We start from the raw sequence: 17,677 nt of genomic DNA, 5'->3' as shown, positions 1-17,677 counted from the left end.
TTAGGTCCTGATATTTTTTGGGCCTGTGTACTTAGTCACCCTTAGTTTCCTGTTCTCCCTGCTCTCCTTGCACAAGGGACCCTTCAGGACTCCACCCATGCACAATCAACTCTTCCCATCATGGAGGCAGTGAGCACAGCCACTGATTTCTGCTGGCGCTGTCACTAGCTGTGCTTCTGGGCACACTGCTGCACAGCTCCACCAAATGATCCCAAGTTCCAGGACTCCCAGATCTTATTCCCAAAACTCCAGACCACCCCCCACTCTGTCCCAAACACCAGCCCACTTATCTTGTCACGCTCCATTTCCTCCTTGCTCTAAAACTATCATCCATTTTTTCTCTCACTTGTGGCCTCTCCCTGCCAAATCCTGCTGCCTATCTCCAATCCGATGCATATTGGCTATCATCCAGCTGTCCGCCTTGGGCTTTAAAAAAATTGTTAGTGGTAAAAATTGAGTACATTAGTAAAAGAACATGTGTTCAAACAATACAGATTGTGAGAGATACAGAACACAGAGAACAAAACTTGCACAAAGTGAGAAAAACTAAGTCAAAGACAAGTAAAGAGATAGACACCTTAATAAGAAACTGTCAGAGCCACTGAGAGAGAGAGAGGAAAGACAGAGTCAAAGACAAACAAAGATAGAGAAACAAAAAGAATCAGACTGGGAAGCAACAACAGTCAAAAAAACAGGCAATTTTGTTTTTATTTTTCTCCCCATGAGCAATGCCACACACGAGGTCAAGTTAAAAGTTGGGAGATCAAAAAGGCCATAACTGGGTTACCAAAGAAACAATTAGAATAGAAAAAAAAGAAAAGGATCCTACAAGAAGTATAAGAACATTCAATCACATGTAATTTGATATTTCTGCTTTGACCAACAGCAGTAAATGTAGGTGGTTTAGTTAATCATTTATTGGTTCCACAAAAGACATTATATAAAGTACATTGCTTACAACATTCAAGAATATGACCCCGTATGCATAACATTTGCTTCTATATGGCACACTGTATTTATGATGCACTTTATGTTTTGCTTTGTCTTCATTGGAACATTGTGTGTATAAATATTTTTATAATAGAGATATGCATCTTGTTGACATGACTATCTATCCTGGATCTGGAATCTTGTATTGCTTCTTTCCTCCATCTCTTTAAAACATGAGACAATAGTAATGGTGAAATACATAAATAAAAAGTGCCAACAGTTTTAAGTTCTAAATTTGATAACCAATATAGAGCCCATGACACACATCCAGGTCTTAACCAAGTTTAACAAAGTCTGTAAATGGTAAACCTAAAATACTGAATTGTCTAACTTCTTATATTGTGAGGTCGACCCCAACAATTGCAAAGTATGCTACTTGACCGTACCAACAAAATTTTAATTTTAAAAATTACCTATGAGCACAAAAACCAGTGCAAGCACAGAGGGAGCTTTAATGCTCAACAGCTCAAGAGGAGCTAATCCTTGCATTCCTGTTGAAGCAATTGCCCTTGTGAAAATGTCTTTTTGTGAGCTTAAGGATAAAATTCAGAATAAAGTATATTGGTATCAGAGGCGAGAATAATTCTGAATCATGGAAGTAGAAAGCATGTCATTTTCTAGCAATAAATGCATCACTGTGAAGGCAGATTTCTCTCCCTCCCCCACCCCACCAAAAAAAAATCAATAGTTGTAGCTGTTGGATGACTTAAAGGCATCAATTATTTATTCGTAGGCAAGTTTCCCCTTTGCCAAAGTAAAATCATTGTCATAAATAAATAAATCCAAGTTTACTGATAAGTTTAATAAGATAATCTCATCACTTTATCTTTAATAATTCACATTTAAACATTGAAATTTACTGAAATGCTTTATTCTGAACCAAGGTAGATCTGTGAATTTTACTCTTCATAATCATAATATAATAATTTGTAAAATAAGGGGAGTTGCTCATGTTGGATTGGTTTCTTTTTAAAGCGAGTCAACTTTATTGCTGACATGGAGATCTTTGGGTGGGGCTGGTACATTCTGGTGGCATCAAATACAGGATGTATTCCTGCACACCCCAGAATGACTTGGTTGCAAATGGGGTGAGGGGGCAATTTTAAAGTGGCCTGAACATTGCTCCAGAGCAAACCCACCCGTGTTACAGGCTGGAAGATTTCCATAATAATCAGCAAATACATTCAGATATATTTTAGATTGCAATTTTTTATCTTGAAGCAGCTTCAAGATAAGTGAAAAGACCTCAAACTTGTCAGCCCAGAACTGGGGAATTTCCAAGCAGTTTGGATCTCTGCCCTGGAATCCCATGTGACAAGTCTCCTCTCATCACCCACTCCAGGTATCCCTGCAGAGGAAGATGAAGAATGGTAGCACATCACTGTCTTGACCCAGCAACACAAGAAAAGTGATCCAACCCAACACTCCAGAAAAGGTAGCCCACTGTGCACCGTTACCCGACTAACAAAGGGCGTAAAACCATACTGAACTAGTATGCGCAATCAAGCTGTCACTCATCAAATGTATCTTCCTGCTAATGCTTTAAGTAAAAATAGACCTGCAACAATAATGTAAACATATTTAAAAACAGTCTGTACTAAAAGTCTTCCTTTATCAAATATCACAATCATAGAATAAAATATGCATCCATATAGTGGATTTCTTGTGAAATATTTACATAATATACTGACTGGACTTGTAATCAATTGTTAATCACTCAATAAACATGCAGCGATGGAGGTCACAATTGTTAACCTTTCCATCTGGATTTTCTCATCAGTAACATAGTCCTCATTTACTGCTGCATATGCCAGGACACTTGCTGCAGGTGAAAAAAAAAAGGACAAAACAGAACAGAAACAACTACATTAAAATATGTTATTATGGGTGTGAATCCATGGCTGTAACCTATTTTTTTTTGTTCGGTTGACCATTATAAGCAACTTGGGCTTTGCCTTGCAATTTGTGGTCTCTTTAGTTTAATTCCAATGACTACTTTTGTAATAAGCCTCAGGAATCCATTATTCTTTCTACAATGTGAACAGATATTGTGTATAATACACTATGCAATAATAGTATTGGTGCAATGTGACTCCATTCATCTGCACATATATCCTGTTCTTGCTGCAGAAATTTAGCCTTTAACAGGAGAACTCTCTTGTTGCTTGCTCATCAATCCTTTGCTCAGAAGGAAAGCCTTTTGATTGGGTTCACGTCCAAGGAAGTTTGTGAGCATGTCCATGCCATCTAAAGTTCCCCCCGGTTTGAGGATACAGTTTCTGTACTTTATACCAACCTATTGATAGGAAAGGAAAGCCTTATTTAGTGTACTTCAGTATGTTACTTTTCAAAGTGTGCCAGCAATTAATCATCATTTAGATATTGCCATCCCTAGATATTACCCATACTCTGGGCTACACCCATTAATTCTTTCACACAAAGAGGCAGAAAATGATTTACGTGGATCCAATGCTAGGAGTTTAACAATGTGAAGGATATCATTCAAAAATGATAAATACACTAGCAAAGTAGATAATTTATCTTCATTTATTATTCTCCACCTACTTGGAGTTCTTGCTGGGAAAAGGTTATCTGCTTGAAGCATGCCAGGAAATTGCAAGGAAATGTGTGCAGTAAAACTTTTGGCTGAGGAGAAGGTTCTCTTCTCACCAAATGGCAAGTGTTTAGTGGTGTTATTTTCCCTATTGTAAACAATTTTACAACACCAAGTTATAGTCCAGCAATTTTATTTGAAATTCACAAGCTTTCGGAGGCTTCCTCCTTCCTCAGGTGAATGTTGTGGAATTTTGTGAAGCTTGTGAATTTCAAATAAAATTGCTGGACTATAACTTGGTGTTGTAAAATTGTTTACAATTGTCAACCCCAGTCCATCACCGGCATCTCCACATTATTTTCCCTAGACTGGGGTTCCTGAAGGTGTAAAGAACAGTCTAGATATTCAAAGATGTCTAGTACAATCATCATAGCAGGACAGTATTTCTTTCACATCTGTACAGTTGAATCTGTATTTTTGAAGTAAATAAAATGGCAGTATCCTGAGAGATAGGATTCTAGAACCATTTTTAGTAAGAATTTTAGAGGATGTGCAAAAAGAGCTTAGTCCTCATGACTGATGAGGAAAAGAAACTTCAAACAAGATACTATAATTCACTAACTCTCCTTGCAGACACCAAGGCTAGCTGTAACATGATGTTTTTAAAAAGCGGATCTCCCTTGGTGTTGCTCATGGTTAGTTGAAGAATACATTGTTTTATAAGAACAGCAGTATTCTATCAGATGAGACTGAATTATTATATTGATAAGGGTGAAACTGTGTTCAACATAATTATAATTTTTATAAATAGGCACATCCTGATGTCAATTAGAGGGTAACTGTTTCCCTGTAGTTTGGTAGTTGCTTGTAAATCCTTTGTTTCTCCTCAAGGTACTAAGAAATGACTAGCTTCCCTTCTCTTTTTTTAATACTTTCTTTCTAAAAAATTGTTTTGCAAGACTTTGATATGTATAGTTAGATATATATTGCTTGGAACAAGTTTTGCTTTTTGTTTTAACATCGCTAAATTCTGGTTGCCTGAATTCAAATCAATTTGTGAGATGCCATGGAAGAATCGTTAAGTGAGAAGGGTCACCTGACATACAGAGTGTGGGCATTAAAACTTAGAGGCAGTCTCTATTGATTTTTTTCCCCCTGTTGACAACTTGGGCTATTCAAAATATTGTACTTGGAAGATAACCAATGAAAATAAATTGCTGTTAAATGATGTATAGTTTTGTTATACTGGTGACAATCTGAGGCTACACAAATACTTATTTCAATAAAATACCAGTGTAGGAAAAAAAACAGCAATGTTTTACCATGGGATCCATTATATGATTATTTTTGAAGAGGCTATAGAACATGTCCATGGAAAAAGCTTCACTGAACAGGTATCCATAGTACTGACCATCATAGCTGTCTGCTAGGTGCTCAAAAGTAGCAGGCATATTTGTTCCTGTAAACAAAAAAAGCTTAAATTTTTTGTTAAGAATCTGTACATGTAAATATGAAAGCTTGTAGTTTGCACTTTTTTTTTTAAAAGTACCGTGAATGAAGACACATTCTGTGGTTCAATGCATAATTTATTCTGTGTTATAAGATCCAGTTTAAGAATATTTGTAGACATGATGTGGTAAATAGGAGCATTACACTAAGTTGGCATTAGAGCTATAAGGCAAAAATATTGGTTGAGAGTTCTTTATGGTCTGTACCCCTTAAATTGCGTCTAGGGAGTTACCCTCAACACCTTCTGCCAAATGATTTGTATTCAAATGACAGATTAGTGAATGAAAGCTGTCATCTGATGTATTTTCCTTCATTAATGCCTTAGCCATGCTGACTGTTCGAAATGTCGTTGCGAACTGGCATCTAGGAGGCGAGGCGCAGTTAACCTTTAAATAGCCAGCACACTGAACGCAGTCAATTGTAGAATGGTTCACCGCACTCAGCAGTGCGCCAAACTGAAAACTGCAAAATATTTTGTTGCCGCCTTCAGCCTGCCTAGAGGCAGCTGACCACGCACCATTGCTGCAGGTGCCCGAAGCCTGTAGCAGGGTCCTTCATTCCCCCCACCAGTACCACTGGAAATCCAATAGGAGCTCAACAATATCTAAATCAGCTGACCTAGGAAAATCTAGGATCCGTGTTGGTAATCATGGGCAGGCGCAAAGCCTGCCCTCGACAGTCCGGGTGTAATTACCTCTGTCTCCAAGAAAAATAAATCTGATACACAATCTAATGGAGACAATGCCTTATTGTTCCATAGGAAACTGAGCCTCCTATTCTTCACAGACAGGTATCTGTTTATTGTATATACAGAAGCTTTATAGTACCTAATACACACTTTAATATGAATAATAAGGAATAAAATGCCTTTGGGGGCGGGGGGGAGGGGGGAAAGAGATGAGAGCAGCCACCACTTAAGTACATAGCTTTTGTTCAGCTATATGGTCGTAAACTGAACAGATAAAGTAAATTCACACCAATGAACAGATTTTACACAAGAAAAACACTCCTTTCAAAAACAATTAACCAGTGGTCACACTTCTTGTGCTTCTATTTTAACCTCTAAACATGTTTATTTTATTTTAGAAAGGGAGAAATAAAATGGGTGGATAAACAAATTTTAAAAACTGGGTTAATTGTAATTTTAATGGCAATATAATACATGCGGAATTTTATGAAGGTTTACTGCAGCAGAAGCTATAATACTACACAGTAGGAAATGTGCTTATAGGATGGGCTTTAGTAACCATTAGAAATGCACAAAGTACTCAGCTCACGGTTCCCTTTGGATTATTGATGGTGCATTGAAAACTAATCACACATATTTTTAACCATCAATTCCACCTGCCAGAGGAAAAAGTGAATGCTGATTCCTTACAGTCCTTCAAGAAGGCGACAGATGGACTTCTGGAAAAGGAGGTCACCACAACATATGGAAGGTAAGTGTAAATCATTCTGGATAGTAATTAACTGTTAGGTCCCCCTGGGGCTTGTCTGTATGGGGATCATAGAGGAATGTTTGACCGAAGGTCTCCTGAATTGGCCACGGCTCTCTGTTCTTTTTTGTCTCCCTCGGGGGGAAGGAAGGATTGGTATATGGGGAGGGAATCAACCAAGGATGAGGATGACCAGGTATGGGCCAGATACCTTTTATGTTCTAGGATGCATAAACATAAGGAAATACATACAAATTTTGTGTCTACAGATTTTGTACCTGGTGATGCAGGTATTCCAAGAATTTCTTCACAGTTTTTAGCGTATTCCTCTGCTGTGTTAGCAAATGACTTTGTATGGATTGACTGGTCAACCTTACTCAAAACAATCTGCCGCAGATTTAGAAGACCTGTTTGGGGGGGGGGGAAGATAATGTAGAGTTCTTACAAAATTAGATGATAAAAGATTGGGAATGGGGAAAAAAAAGGGTTAAAAGAGATGTACTGTAGTTCTTAATTATCAATACTGCACTTTGACTAACATTGTGGAAGATTAGCCCTTCTATTACAATTTCCCAATTCAGAATGTTTAAGAATAATTTGGGGAGGGAAATAAGTCGTGCTCCCCAGATGACTGTGACACCCATCTGGCTGCCTCATCTACCCCATGTTATCTGCAGTCTTCCCACGTAGAAGTTGCAATGCTGGAGGGCGCAGAAGGAAACAAAAAATGTTAAGAGGCAAAAACGAGAAGAGAGGGAAGAGGAGAAAGGGAGGGAAGAGGAGAAAGGGAGGGAAGAGGAGAAAGGGAGGGAAGAGGAGAAAGGGAGGGAAGAGGAGAAAGGGAGGGAAGAGGAGAAAGGGAGGGAAGAGGAGAAAGGGAGGGAAGAGGAGAAAGGGAGGGAAGAGGAGAAAGGGAGGGAAGAGGAGAAAGGGAGGGAAGAGGAGAAAGGGAGGGAAGAGGAGAAAGGGAGGGAAGAGGAGAAAGGGAGGGAAGAGGAGAAAGGGAGGGAAGAGAAAAGGTGAAGGGGAGAGGAACTGGATGGAAGAGAGAGTGAAGAGGGGAAAACAGAAGTGGAAAGGGATGGAGAGAAAGGAAAATAAAACCAAAAGGGGAGTGTCATTTTTTTCCTCTTTTTATGGAAACATACCACTACCTTAGCTGTAAGGGCATGAGAAGCTGAGCTTTTATGTGGGGCTCCAGCCTGAAAAAGTTTGACAACCACTGAATCAGAGAGTTTTGTTCAAATTTATTGTCAGTAATGAAAACTGGCTTGAGTGAGCCTTAAGCAAGGCGAGCGGGCAGATCTATGGTGTCCCTACCATCGTTTTGTCAATGACACCTATGCTACTGTCCCCTCCCGAATGATCAGAAAATCTCCCAAGAAAATTGACCTATCTTTTGACACTATGGGTTCTATTTCCCTCCAGTTGCTAACTTTAGCAAAAAAAAATAAATCAAACAATAGCACAGAAGCGGCCAGTCGACCCAGTGTGTCCGTGCCGGGGCTTCACTAGAGCAATCCCAAATTAGTCCAACTGGCCCTCTCTCCTTCCATAGCACTGCACCTTTCTTGGTTTCAAATATTAAATTATGATTCCCTTAAAGGATGCAATGGTCTCTGCCTCAGCTACTCGTTGTGACAAAGCATTCCATGCTCCAACAACACTGTGTAAAGAAATGCCTGCTGTCCTCTTTCTTATTGACAGTTTTAAATTGATGACAACGCAGCACTGACTCTCCAATCTGAGGAAATAATCTTTCCCTATTCAGCATATCAAAGCCCTTCATTATTTTAAAATCCTCCATTAAGTCTCAGGTAATGTTGCTTTACACTCACTCTACTCTTTTACTAAAACTAGTAAACAAGAAAATTTGCCCCCACAACACCAGGAATTGACCCTCTCACTAAAAAGACATTTTACGGAAAATTTATGGTAAAATATGGAAAATGGTGACAGACATGCACATCTTGTCCTATTATGCACTTGTGTTAATCCCTTTAAAAGAAATTGCCACAAGTAAACAGAATGTAGAATCATGTCACCCACTTTAGACACCCGCACATGCTGTCTGCACTGGGTCAATTTATTAAGGGATCCTATTTGAGACTCTATCAGAGCCATTAACAAAGGAATATTGATGAGGTTTCCACTAAACTCTGCTTCTAAACAGAGACATCTTGAATAATGTTTTAACCATTAAAGTTTACAGCACAGAAGGTGGCCATTCGGTCCATCACCTCTGTGCTTGCTCTTTGTTAAAGCAATCCAAAACTAATACCACAGCCATGATCCTCCCCCATAGCCCTTTACCTTCACTACTTCAAATATTTATTCAATTTTCTGCTCATGTAGAAACAAATCCAGTACCTTTATTGTGTGAACTTTACATTAATCTTTGATTTTATTTTATTCCTTTGGCACAAATATTCCAGGAATTGATTAACAATAGCACAATGGATCTCTTCAAGGAAAGTAAAACAAGAACACCTTTCATTTGACTGGGTTATTAATTTTTAAAAAGAACCATAGCTTTTACATTTTCAGGACTATAAATCTCTTGGTGCTAAGACCTGAAAGACACAATATGAATTGATTTTTAAAACAGAATAATTACTACTATTCATATAAAACTGTTGTTTATTGGATTCATTATTCAATTGTAATAACTCATTCTGAAAATTTGGAAGATGTCCTGCCGTGAATCTACACGGGAATTAAAATGTGCAACATTCGGTTCAACCAGACAATCAATATAGAAAGATGCAGCCAGTATTGCAAGTAATTAAAATCCTACCTTATTCAAAGATCAATGCCTATTTGAATTTTTTTTTACAATCTTTTTAAAGTTGTTATTAACTCTGGAAAATAGACCACCTGGAATCGTATGCTTCTCAATAAAAAGACCCGTGGCAGAAAAATAGTGCAATTTGGAAAATGACGGCAGATATGTGGATACGGATATTCTGATCCTTTTGACCTACATTACATTTCACTTTTAGGTACATAAAATATGTCTAGTGATTCTTCCCTCCTCCTGGCCTCTGCTCAGCTCTTGCTACCTGATGCAGCTGAAGTGGGGAGCTGAGCAGAACTCAAACCTGCATACATCCCCATTCTGCGGTGCTGAACATTTGGACATTAACAATCAATATCCTTTTCAAGATATAGGTTGAGAAACAGAAGAAAAGTGGTGCTGAGCAAGAGCAGAGTGGAAAGTGCACAACACTGATAGAAAGTTGTCACTCGTTCGTGAGCTGTAATGAGTGAGCATGAATTTGAGATAATCACAAAAATAAATTGAAAGGGAGGTTAGAAAAAATGTCTACACAGAGGATGGTAGGAATGTGGATTTCCCTTACGCAAACTGTTGCTGAAGCAGAATCCATAAATTCTGATAAATAGTTAATTGAAAAAGAGGAATATTAAAGGGTATGGCGGGTGAGCATGAGAGTGGGTTTAAATGAAATGACTCCTGGAGGAATACACCAGTGCAGACATGATGGACTGAATGACCTGTAACATTCTATGATTCGATTCTATGTGGTGGAAAGAAAAACAAGCATATGAGAGAGCAACAGAAAAAAAGCACTGATTTGGTTCAACAGTGTAGTTAATTTTTAAGCAGACTAATCTATTGGGGTAGTAAACAACAAATTGGCAACAAAACTTAAAATTTCTCTCCAATCAATACATACGGTATGATAATCTCTGCTTTCAGACAGAACTAAAAAAAGCAGAAAAACCAAAAAGGACCTGACCTCATGGGAGAAGCCTTTTAAAATCTGCAGTATACAAGATGAATTTTCACATTTGGCATATAAAATACATTATATTGAAACTCCAAAGTGTAGCGCCGTGAATACAAACAAGTCCTATCCTTGGGCACTGCACTTTGGAGTTTCAACATGATGTACATTTATGCCAAACTAAAATTTCATCCTACATAACAATTTCAGAAATGCCTCCAAGAATCACTAAAATTATAGATGATTGGATTCTATCATAGTGTTTCAGAGCTATCAGCACTTCCCTCTTTGCATGAGATTTGTTGGCAATAATGCCCAAAAACAGGTAACTATTTGGCTTCCTTCCCTCAATTTGTGCAAACATCTCAAAGTTCAACAGCTTATATGTAAGCAGAAGGTTGCATGAAGGTGGTAGAGGGAAGCTATAGAGAGAAGATTTGATATCCTGTCCCAAAAAATTAATATTACTTAATGTTCTGTTTTTACGTTTTCAAGATTCTTCCCCCACCCCGCACTTAACCGAAGGTAAGATGATGAAATAAAATGTAACAACGCTTATGGGAACTTAGGTCAGCTTATATATTTGCAAGGAAGCGCACAGCCTAGATGACAAAGTAAAATTTTAAAATATCTAGCAGAATTTCCCAAGACCCAAATAATCTCGTGAGTGAAGCTTTAATAGATATGGGGAAGGACGTTCTTGCAAAACCTGAAGAGAAACATAATTGTTCTTCGAATTATTTTCACTATTTCTCATGAAGGGCCACGGAACTGGCTACATTGATACATTTGCAGGTGCTCCCTTCTATCAGACTGATTTATCCAGTTGGCCTCTGACAGCACCTATAAGGAAGGATTTTCAGAATTCCTTACTCCAGAGTGAATCCCAATTCATTCACTTGAACAATTGTAGAAGAACACAAGAGAAAGGTAGACGTTGGGAACATTGCTGTGTTGTAGCTGAAGGCCTCTACTTATTCTCCTGGAGCTGTTGGGATCTGCGCCTTCCTCTTGGAAAGGGAATGGCTAGGGTTCTTAGTTTTATGCATTTATTGGGGTTTTCTAACAATTTTCATTAACCTTGTGAACAGTAAACCATTAATAAGGAAAGCTGTACTCCTAAAGGAAGATTTTTTTTTAAAACCATCATAATGTTGTTAATGCCTGTTAAATAATTGCTTAACAAATATATACTTTGCCATGCGAACTGCTAGGGGTCTTGGGTTTCTGCATTTGGTTGGTCTTTTGTGTTGTTTTCAGCACGGATCTTTTTTGTTGGGTATTCTTCAACCTTACTATGGATAGAGCTGATATTGTTTTGCATAATATCAAGGATATTATCCATTCTTGGCTCAATTGTCAGCACTCTTGCCTCTGAATCAGAAGGTGTGGGTTCAAGCCCCATTATCAAGGCTTGAGCATAGAGTGAGGAAGTGTTATATTTGTGGAGGGGTCATCCTTCAGATGAAAAATTAAATCAAGGTAGATGTTAAAAATACCACCAATAGTACTATTCAAAGTGGAACACAGAGTATCCTGGCCAACATTTTTCCATCAACTAACACCACCAAAAAAAGATTAATTGGTCATTTATCTCTTGGTTGTTTGTGGGTATTGCTGGTGCAGAATGGCTGACACATTTGCAAATGTAACAGCCATTGCTAATTTGGCACCACATGAATAAATTACATTATAACAGTATTAACCACCAAATTTAGCAAAAGAAAATATTTCATATCCTGACAAGAATTTTTTTTTATTCGTTCATGAGATGTGGGCGTCGCTGGCAAGGCCAGCATTTATTGCCCATCCCTAATGCGAATGGAAGTACCATTTCCGATCTGTTTCTACATATTTTTTCCTGCCAATTGTCTCCCCATCTCTCCTGGAGGCGTTCACTGTCTCTCCCACCCCCCCCTCCCACCCCATCCAGTAATCTGCCCAAGTGCCCATTATTCATTCTCAATCCTGCTCTCACCTGACACTTACACATGTGTTTCCAAGAGGTGTCAGTGGACAACAACTGGCAGTGGGAACCATGGCAGACTTTTTCTGTGTCCTTAACCTGGGGTGGTGTTGCCAATTGTAGTGCCCCTCCCACCAACCTACAGAGATCAGCTAAATCAGCACAAACCAGGAACCGTACGTGGGACCTTCCTCGTCTGTATAACTCACTAAATGAACTCGTGGGCCATCGGGGATTCCCTGGAAACCTGCCTGTTTAATGAACACATCAAGCTTGGGGTGGGGTGAGAAACCAAGTGTTGTTTTCCTATAACTGCTTCTCTACACTGTGAGCAGATTGTTTATTTAATTATTTTACTTCCCCCTCTCAATTGTTTGTTCCCTGTTCTCATGAAGGTGCTGCCTCTTCCACAAATGCCTAATCCTCATGTGTAAATCTAAACATTAAGTGGACGGCATCACAACGGAGTCCAATCTTGACCTCACTCGAAGTTCGCACATTTGTACCTTTCAATCAGGGGGTCACTGGAAACAATCCTGGCTAATTTTATCCCCCCTATCCCAGAGACACTGAAGCCAACTTTGGTGATCTACCTTTGTCCTGCCTGAGATTATCTAACCCACCACTGACTGAGGATTGAACCTGGGATCTTGTGCTCTGCATGGCTTAGAACCAGAATACTTGGTGCAATTACCTATTAAGATATACGTTTAATTCAAAGTGTCTCCCAGTAGTGAACAGCATTCGTAGTAAGACCTGGAGGACTGATTTATTTTGGTAAAGGGTTGGCTGGCTGGAGACTTCCAAATTCATCTTAGTATAATGTCCCAAATACTGACACACCTAATTGTTAATTGTGAGATTTATATCAATTAGTGTTAGCTGTATTCAGATGGTGGGTATCAATTGGGGACTTTCTTGTATTCTTTTTATAGATCTTAGCTGGGGTGTGGTGTGTGAATAAAGGCTTGTAAGCTACTAAAGACCAGGCTTTAGTATTCCATCCTTCACCACATGGCTATCCAATTTTAACACTAATGACCTTAGACTATGGTAAGGTAGTGTTTATGGTAGTCGGCTAATAACCCAGATGACAGGAGTTCAAATCATGAAAATTGTTTGCGAAAGCTGTTGGGTTGTTGTATAAAAACAAACTGTTCCACCAAAGTTTTCCAGTCTGGCCTACACTAGGTGGTTCACTGTTAATCTACTCACTCATGGCCTAGCATACCACCTAGTTGTAAAACACACTTCAAAGCAAGGACTGCAGCAGTTCAAGAAGGCAGACCACCTCCTCGGGGGAACAAGGGATGGATAATAAATGCAGAATTTCCCATATCCTGAGAACAGATTTTAAAAAAATGTTCTTTTACCTCAAAGCAATCAAGTATTACTGCTGCTTGGACAAGCATATTAATACTATTGAGAGTTACCTCTGGTCTTTGTATAATTTAATTCTTACCAGCATTAGCTAGTCTCGATTGAATAAGTTTCTCAAGTAAATCATCTGGAATAGGACTCCCATCTTTATAATGATGTGACATTCTCTTGAGTGGTTCCTTCTCCCAAACCCAGTTTTCTAACATCTGGGAAGGTGCCTCCACAAAATCCATCTCCACATTAGTTCCACTGAACATGGCAAAATCAGCCTGCAAAATAAGTTGAATTATCAATGTGCTAAATTATGTTGACTACTTAAACAGTTTATAAAAATCAATGAAGTTTTATATTACATTTAAAGTGATAATATCTTTAAAACAAACAAACAAACAAACAAAGCAAGCAAGCTTTGGAACAATGAAACCAGATACCCAACAGATATCCAGGCAGATAGTTCATGAGTTGGACTTCTGATATTCACAATGTCACTTTTATTTTTGAGCTTACACAATGGTATTGCGTAAAATGGCATTGTTTCATGGGCTCTGCTAATTTTTTTGTATTCATTCATGGGATGTGGATGTCACTGGCAATTTATTGCCCATCCCTAATTGCCCTCGAGAAGGTGGTGGTGAGCTGCCTTCTTGAACTGCTGCAGTCCGTGTGGTGAAGGTACTCCAACAATGCTGTTAGATAGGGAGTTTCAGGATTTTTACTCAGCAACGATGAAGGAATGGCTATATATTTCCAAGTCAGGATGGTGTATGACTTGGAGGGGAATGTGCAGGTGGTGGTGTTCCCATGCATCTGGTGCCCTTGTCCTTCCAGATGGTAGAGGTCGCGGGTTTGGGAGGTGCTGTCGAAGAAGTCTTGGGAAGTTGCCGCAGTGCATCTTGTAAATGGTACACACTGCAGCCACAGTGTGCCGGTGGTGGAGGGAGTGAATGTTTAAGGTGGTGGATGGGGTGCCAATCAAGCCGGCTGCTTTGTCCTGGATGGTGTCAAGCGTCTTGAGTGCTGTTGGAGCTGCATTCATCAGGCAAGTGGAGAGTATTCCATCACACTCCTGACTTGTGCCTTGTAGATAGTGGAAAGGCTTTGGGGAGTCAGGAGGTGAGTCACTCGCCGCAGAATACCCAGCCTCTGACTGGCTCTTGTAGCCACAGTATTTATGTGGCTGGTCCAGTTAAGATTCTGGTCAATGGCGACCCCCAGGACGTCAATGGTGGGGGATTCGGTGATGGTAATGCTGTTAAATGTCAAGGGGAAGTGGTTAGACTCTCCCTTGTTGGAGATGGTCATTGCCTGGCATTTGTCTGGCGCGAATGTTACTTGCCACTTATCAGCCCAAGCCTGGACGTTGTCCAGGTCTTGCTGCATGCAGGCACAGACTGCTTCATTATATGAGGGGTTGCGAATGGAACTGAACACTACAATCATCAGCGAACATCCCCACTTCTGACCTTATGATGGAGGGAAGGTCATTGATGAAGCAGTTGAAGATGGTTGGGTCTAGGACACTGCCCTGAGGAACTCCTGCAGCAATGTCCTGGGGCTGAGATGATTGACCTCCAACAACCACTACCATCTTCCTTTGTGCCAGGCACTGGAGTGTTTGCCCCCCTGATTCCCATTGACTTCAATTTTACTAGGGCTCCTTGATACCACCTTGATGTCAAAGGCAGTCACTCTCACCTCACATCTGGAACTCAGCTCTTTTGTCCATGTTTGGACCAAGGCTGTAATGAGGTCTGGAGCCGAGTGGTCCTGGTGGAACCCAAACACGGTGAGCAGGTTATTGGTGAGTAAGTGCCGCTTGATAGCACTGTCGACAACACCTTCCATCACTTTGCTGATGATTGAGAATAGACTGATGGGGCGGTAATTGGCAGGATTGGATTTGTTCTACTTTTTATGGACAGGACATACCTGGGCAATTTTCCACTTTGTCGGGTAGATGCCAGTGTTGTAGCTGTACTGGAACAACTTGGCTGGAGGCATGGCTATCTCTGGAGCACAAGTCTTCAGCACTACCATTTAGAAGCTGCTGAGTTTCTTGCTCCACATGATAGTCCTATTTTTGGGGACATGCCCTCTACCGGATTGAAATATTGGGCCTTTGGTCCACCCAGGCAGGATCACATGAGTATAGTAGTCCTCACTTGGTCAGGCAAAGACAGGTTAGGCCATATGGTTCAAGTCTGAACAGGGATTGTCCCAACTGTTCAATTGGGCAGAGAAGGCAAAGCATCTATGATGTCACTCAAATTGGAGATACCATTCTGCAGGACTAGGTGTTGAATAAACTGGCTACTAGGTAATTCTATCAGTACCAGAATTAACTACTCTGAATAACCAGCAACCACTGTCCTCCAGAAACAGCGGGAGGAAGAGGACAGATAAAGAACTTCCATTTATATAATGCATCATCAAATTTGCGCAACATTCCAAAGTGCTTTACAATCAATGGATTGAAGTACAGTCACTGGAAACATGACAGCAAGGCCCGACACACAAATGAATGAATGACCAGATATCAGTGGTGGTTTTTTTTTGTTTGGGGGGGGGGGGGGGGGTTGCTGAAGGAGTCCCAAACCCTACATTGAAAAAACTGTAAAGTGGGTACCTGTGCACAGATCTGATGCATTACATGGCCAAATTCATGGAAGTAAGTCTCAACTTCCTCATGCTGGAGGAGGGAGGGAGCATCAGGCGTTGGTTTGGTAAAATTTGCTACCATAGCTGATATTGCCATCTGTCTTGATCCATTGGGCCGCAGGCATCCAGGTTGGAGGTCAAAACAAGCTGCATGTCCGTACTTCCCATCTCTGTAACGGAAGGTCAACAGAGCAACTGATTTTATCATTTTAATCTTATAACTACAACAGGATCAAATCAAACCAGAGGTAACTGGTAAGCATAAGTTTACTACTGTGCATTATTACAACACTACAGTAGATTAAATATTTCAAACTTTGATATAACAACTTGCATATATGTGGCACCTTTAATGTACAAACCCCCCCCCCCCCACCAAGGTACTTCATAGAGGCGAACTCAAAAAAAATTGAGTCTTCATCCTGTATAACAAGCATATGTGATAAGATATATGTAATACAGAAGGACATGAAAATATCTTCATCTTAAAGTCATGTGTGGCAAAACTCTTCACATCTCTTTAATTTTCTTTTCTATTTGCACTAGACTTACTGAATATTGAATCCACTATGTGGGTTATATACTTTCATGAATCACATAATTATCATTTTTCCTGATTATAACCTTCTGATTGTATCGAGCAGCACTATTTTTAGTTATGACGATATACATCATCTGACTGAAATCTAAATATCGATCCAATGAACTCAGAAGCAAATGAAGCTTTTTTACAATTTTTACATAAAATATATAGATTATTCTCATCATGCCTAGGACTCTCTGCTCCGATGACGTTAATACGTGAATTGTAAGAGACTGGAGTCACTTGAGTTGGTCTCCCAATGTCTGTGCCACAAAGTAGTAAATGGAGTCTGTGCATATGATTTCCCCAAATAATGAGTTCTGCTGTAGACATGCTTTCAGGAAGAGATGCAAGGCCGACGCGAGGTGAAGGAACTAAAAGTTCTCATGTCAATTCCCAGTGGCCTTTATAGTGATATACAATCATAGAATCATAGAAGTTTACAACATGGAAACAGGCCCTTCGGCCCAACATATCCATGTTGCCCAGTTTATACCACTAAGCTAGTCCCAATTGCCTGCACTTGGCCCATATCCCTCTATACCCATCTTACCCATGTAACTGTCCAAATGCTTTTTAAAAGACAAAATTGTACCCGCCTCTACTACTGCCTCTGGCAGTATTAGAGCAAGTTGCTGGCCTTTCAGCCAGGAATGGTGTGTGGCACCAAAGAAAGTAAAAAAAAAGATACTCGACAAGAACGGTACACACACCATTATATAAAAAAGGTGTACAAAGTAACTGAGGAAAGGCAGGAATATAAACAGCTTCATTGTTCAATCTTAAGGTTCTTGGGATATTAATAAATTGCTTGAGTTTTGCACTGATTTAATTTGAGTCTTAAAAATGTCT

General features: G+C 39.7%; 1 protein-coding gene across 2 annotated transcripts in view; it reads right to left on the bottom strand.

Annotated features, from left to right (window-relative positions):
- Window positions 1-902: 902 nt before the first annotated feature.
- Window positions 903-17,677, bottom strand: part of LOC137320786 (neurolysin, mitochondrial-like) — a 38,882-nt gene continuing 22,107 nt past the window's right edge. Inside the window, exons 9-13 of one of the 2 annotated variants that reach the window (XM_067982612.1) lie at window positions 16,211-16,412; window positions 13,667-13,853; window positions 6,768-6,896; window positions 4,867-5,003; window positions 903-3,286 (exon numbers count right to left, since the gene is read on the bottom strand). In XM_067982612.1, the coding sequence (XP_067838713.1) occupies window positions 3,125-3,286; window positions 4,867-5,003; window positions 6,768-6,896; window positions 13,667-13,853; window positions 16,211-16,412 (817 nt within the window). In that variant the 3' untranslated portion in view covers window positions 903-3,124. Of the gene's footprint in view, window positions 3,287-4,866; window positions 5,004-6,767; window positions 6,897-8,916; window positions 9,063-13,666; window positions 13,854-16,210; window positions 16,413-17,677 lie in introns of those variants that run through there. The other variant, XM_067982613.1, reaches the window with a different exon arrangement.

This window comes from Heptranchias perlo, chromosome 4 (assembly GCF_035084215.1).
Source record: "Heptranchias perlo isolate sHepPer1 chromosome 4, sHepPer1.hap1, whole genome shotgun sequence".
NCBI lineage: Eukaryota > Metazoa > Chordata > Chondrichthyes > Hexanchiformes > Hexanchidae > Heptranchias > Heptranchias perlo.
This window is presented reverse-complemented; position numbering and strand designations above follow the sequence as displayed.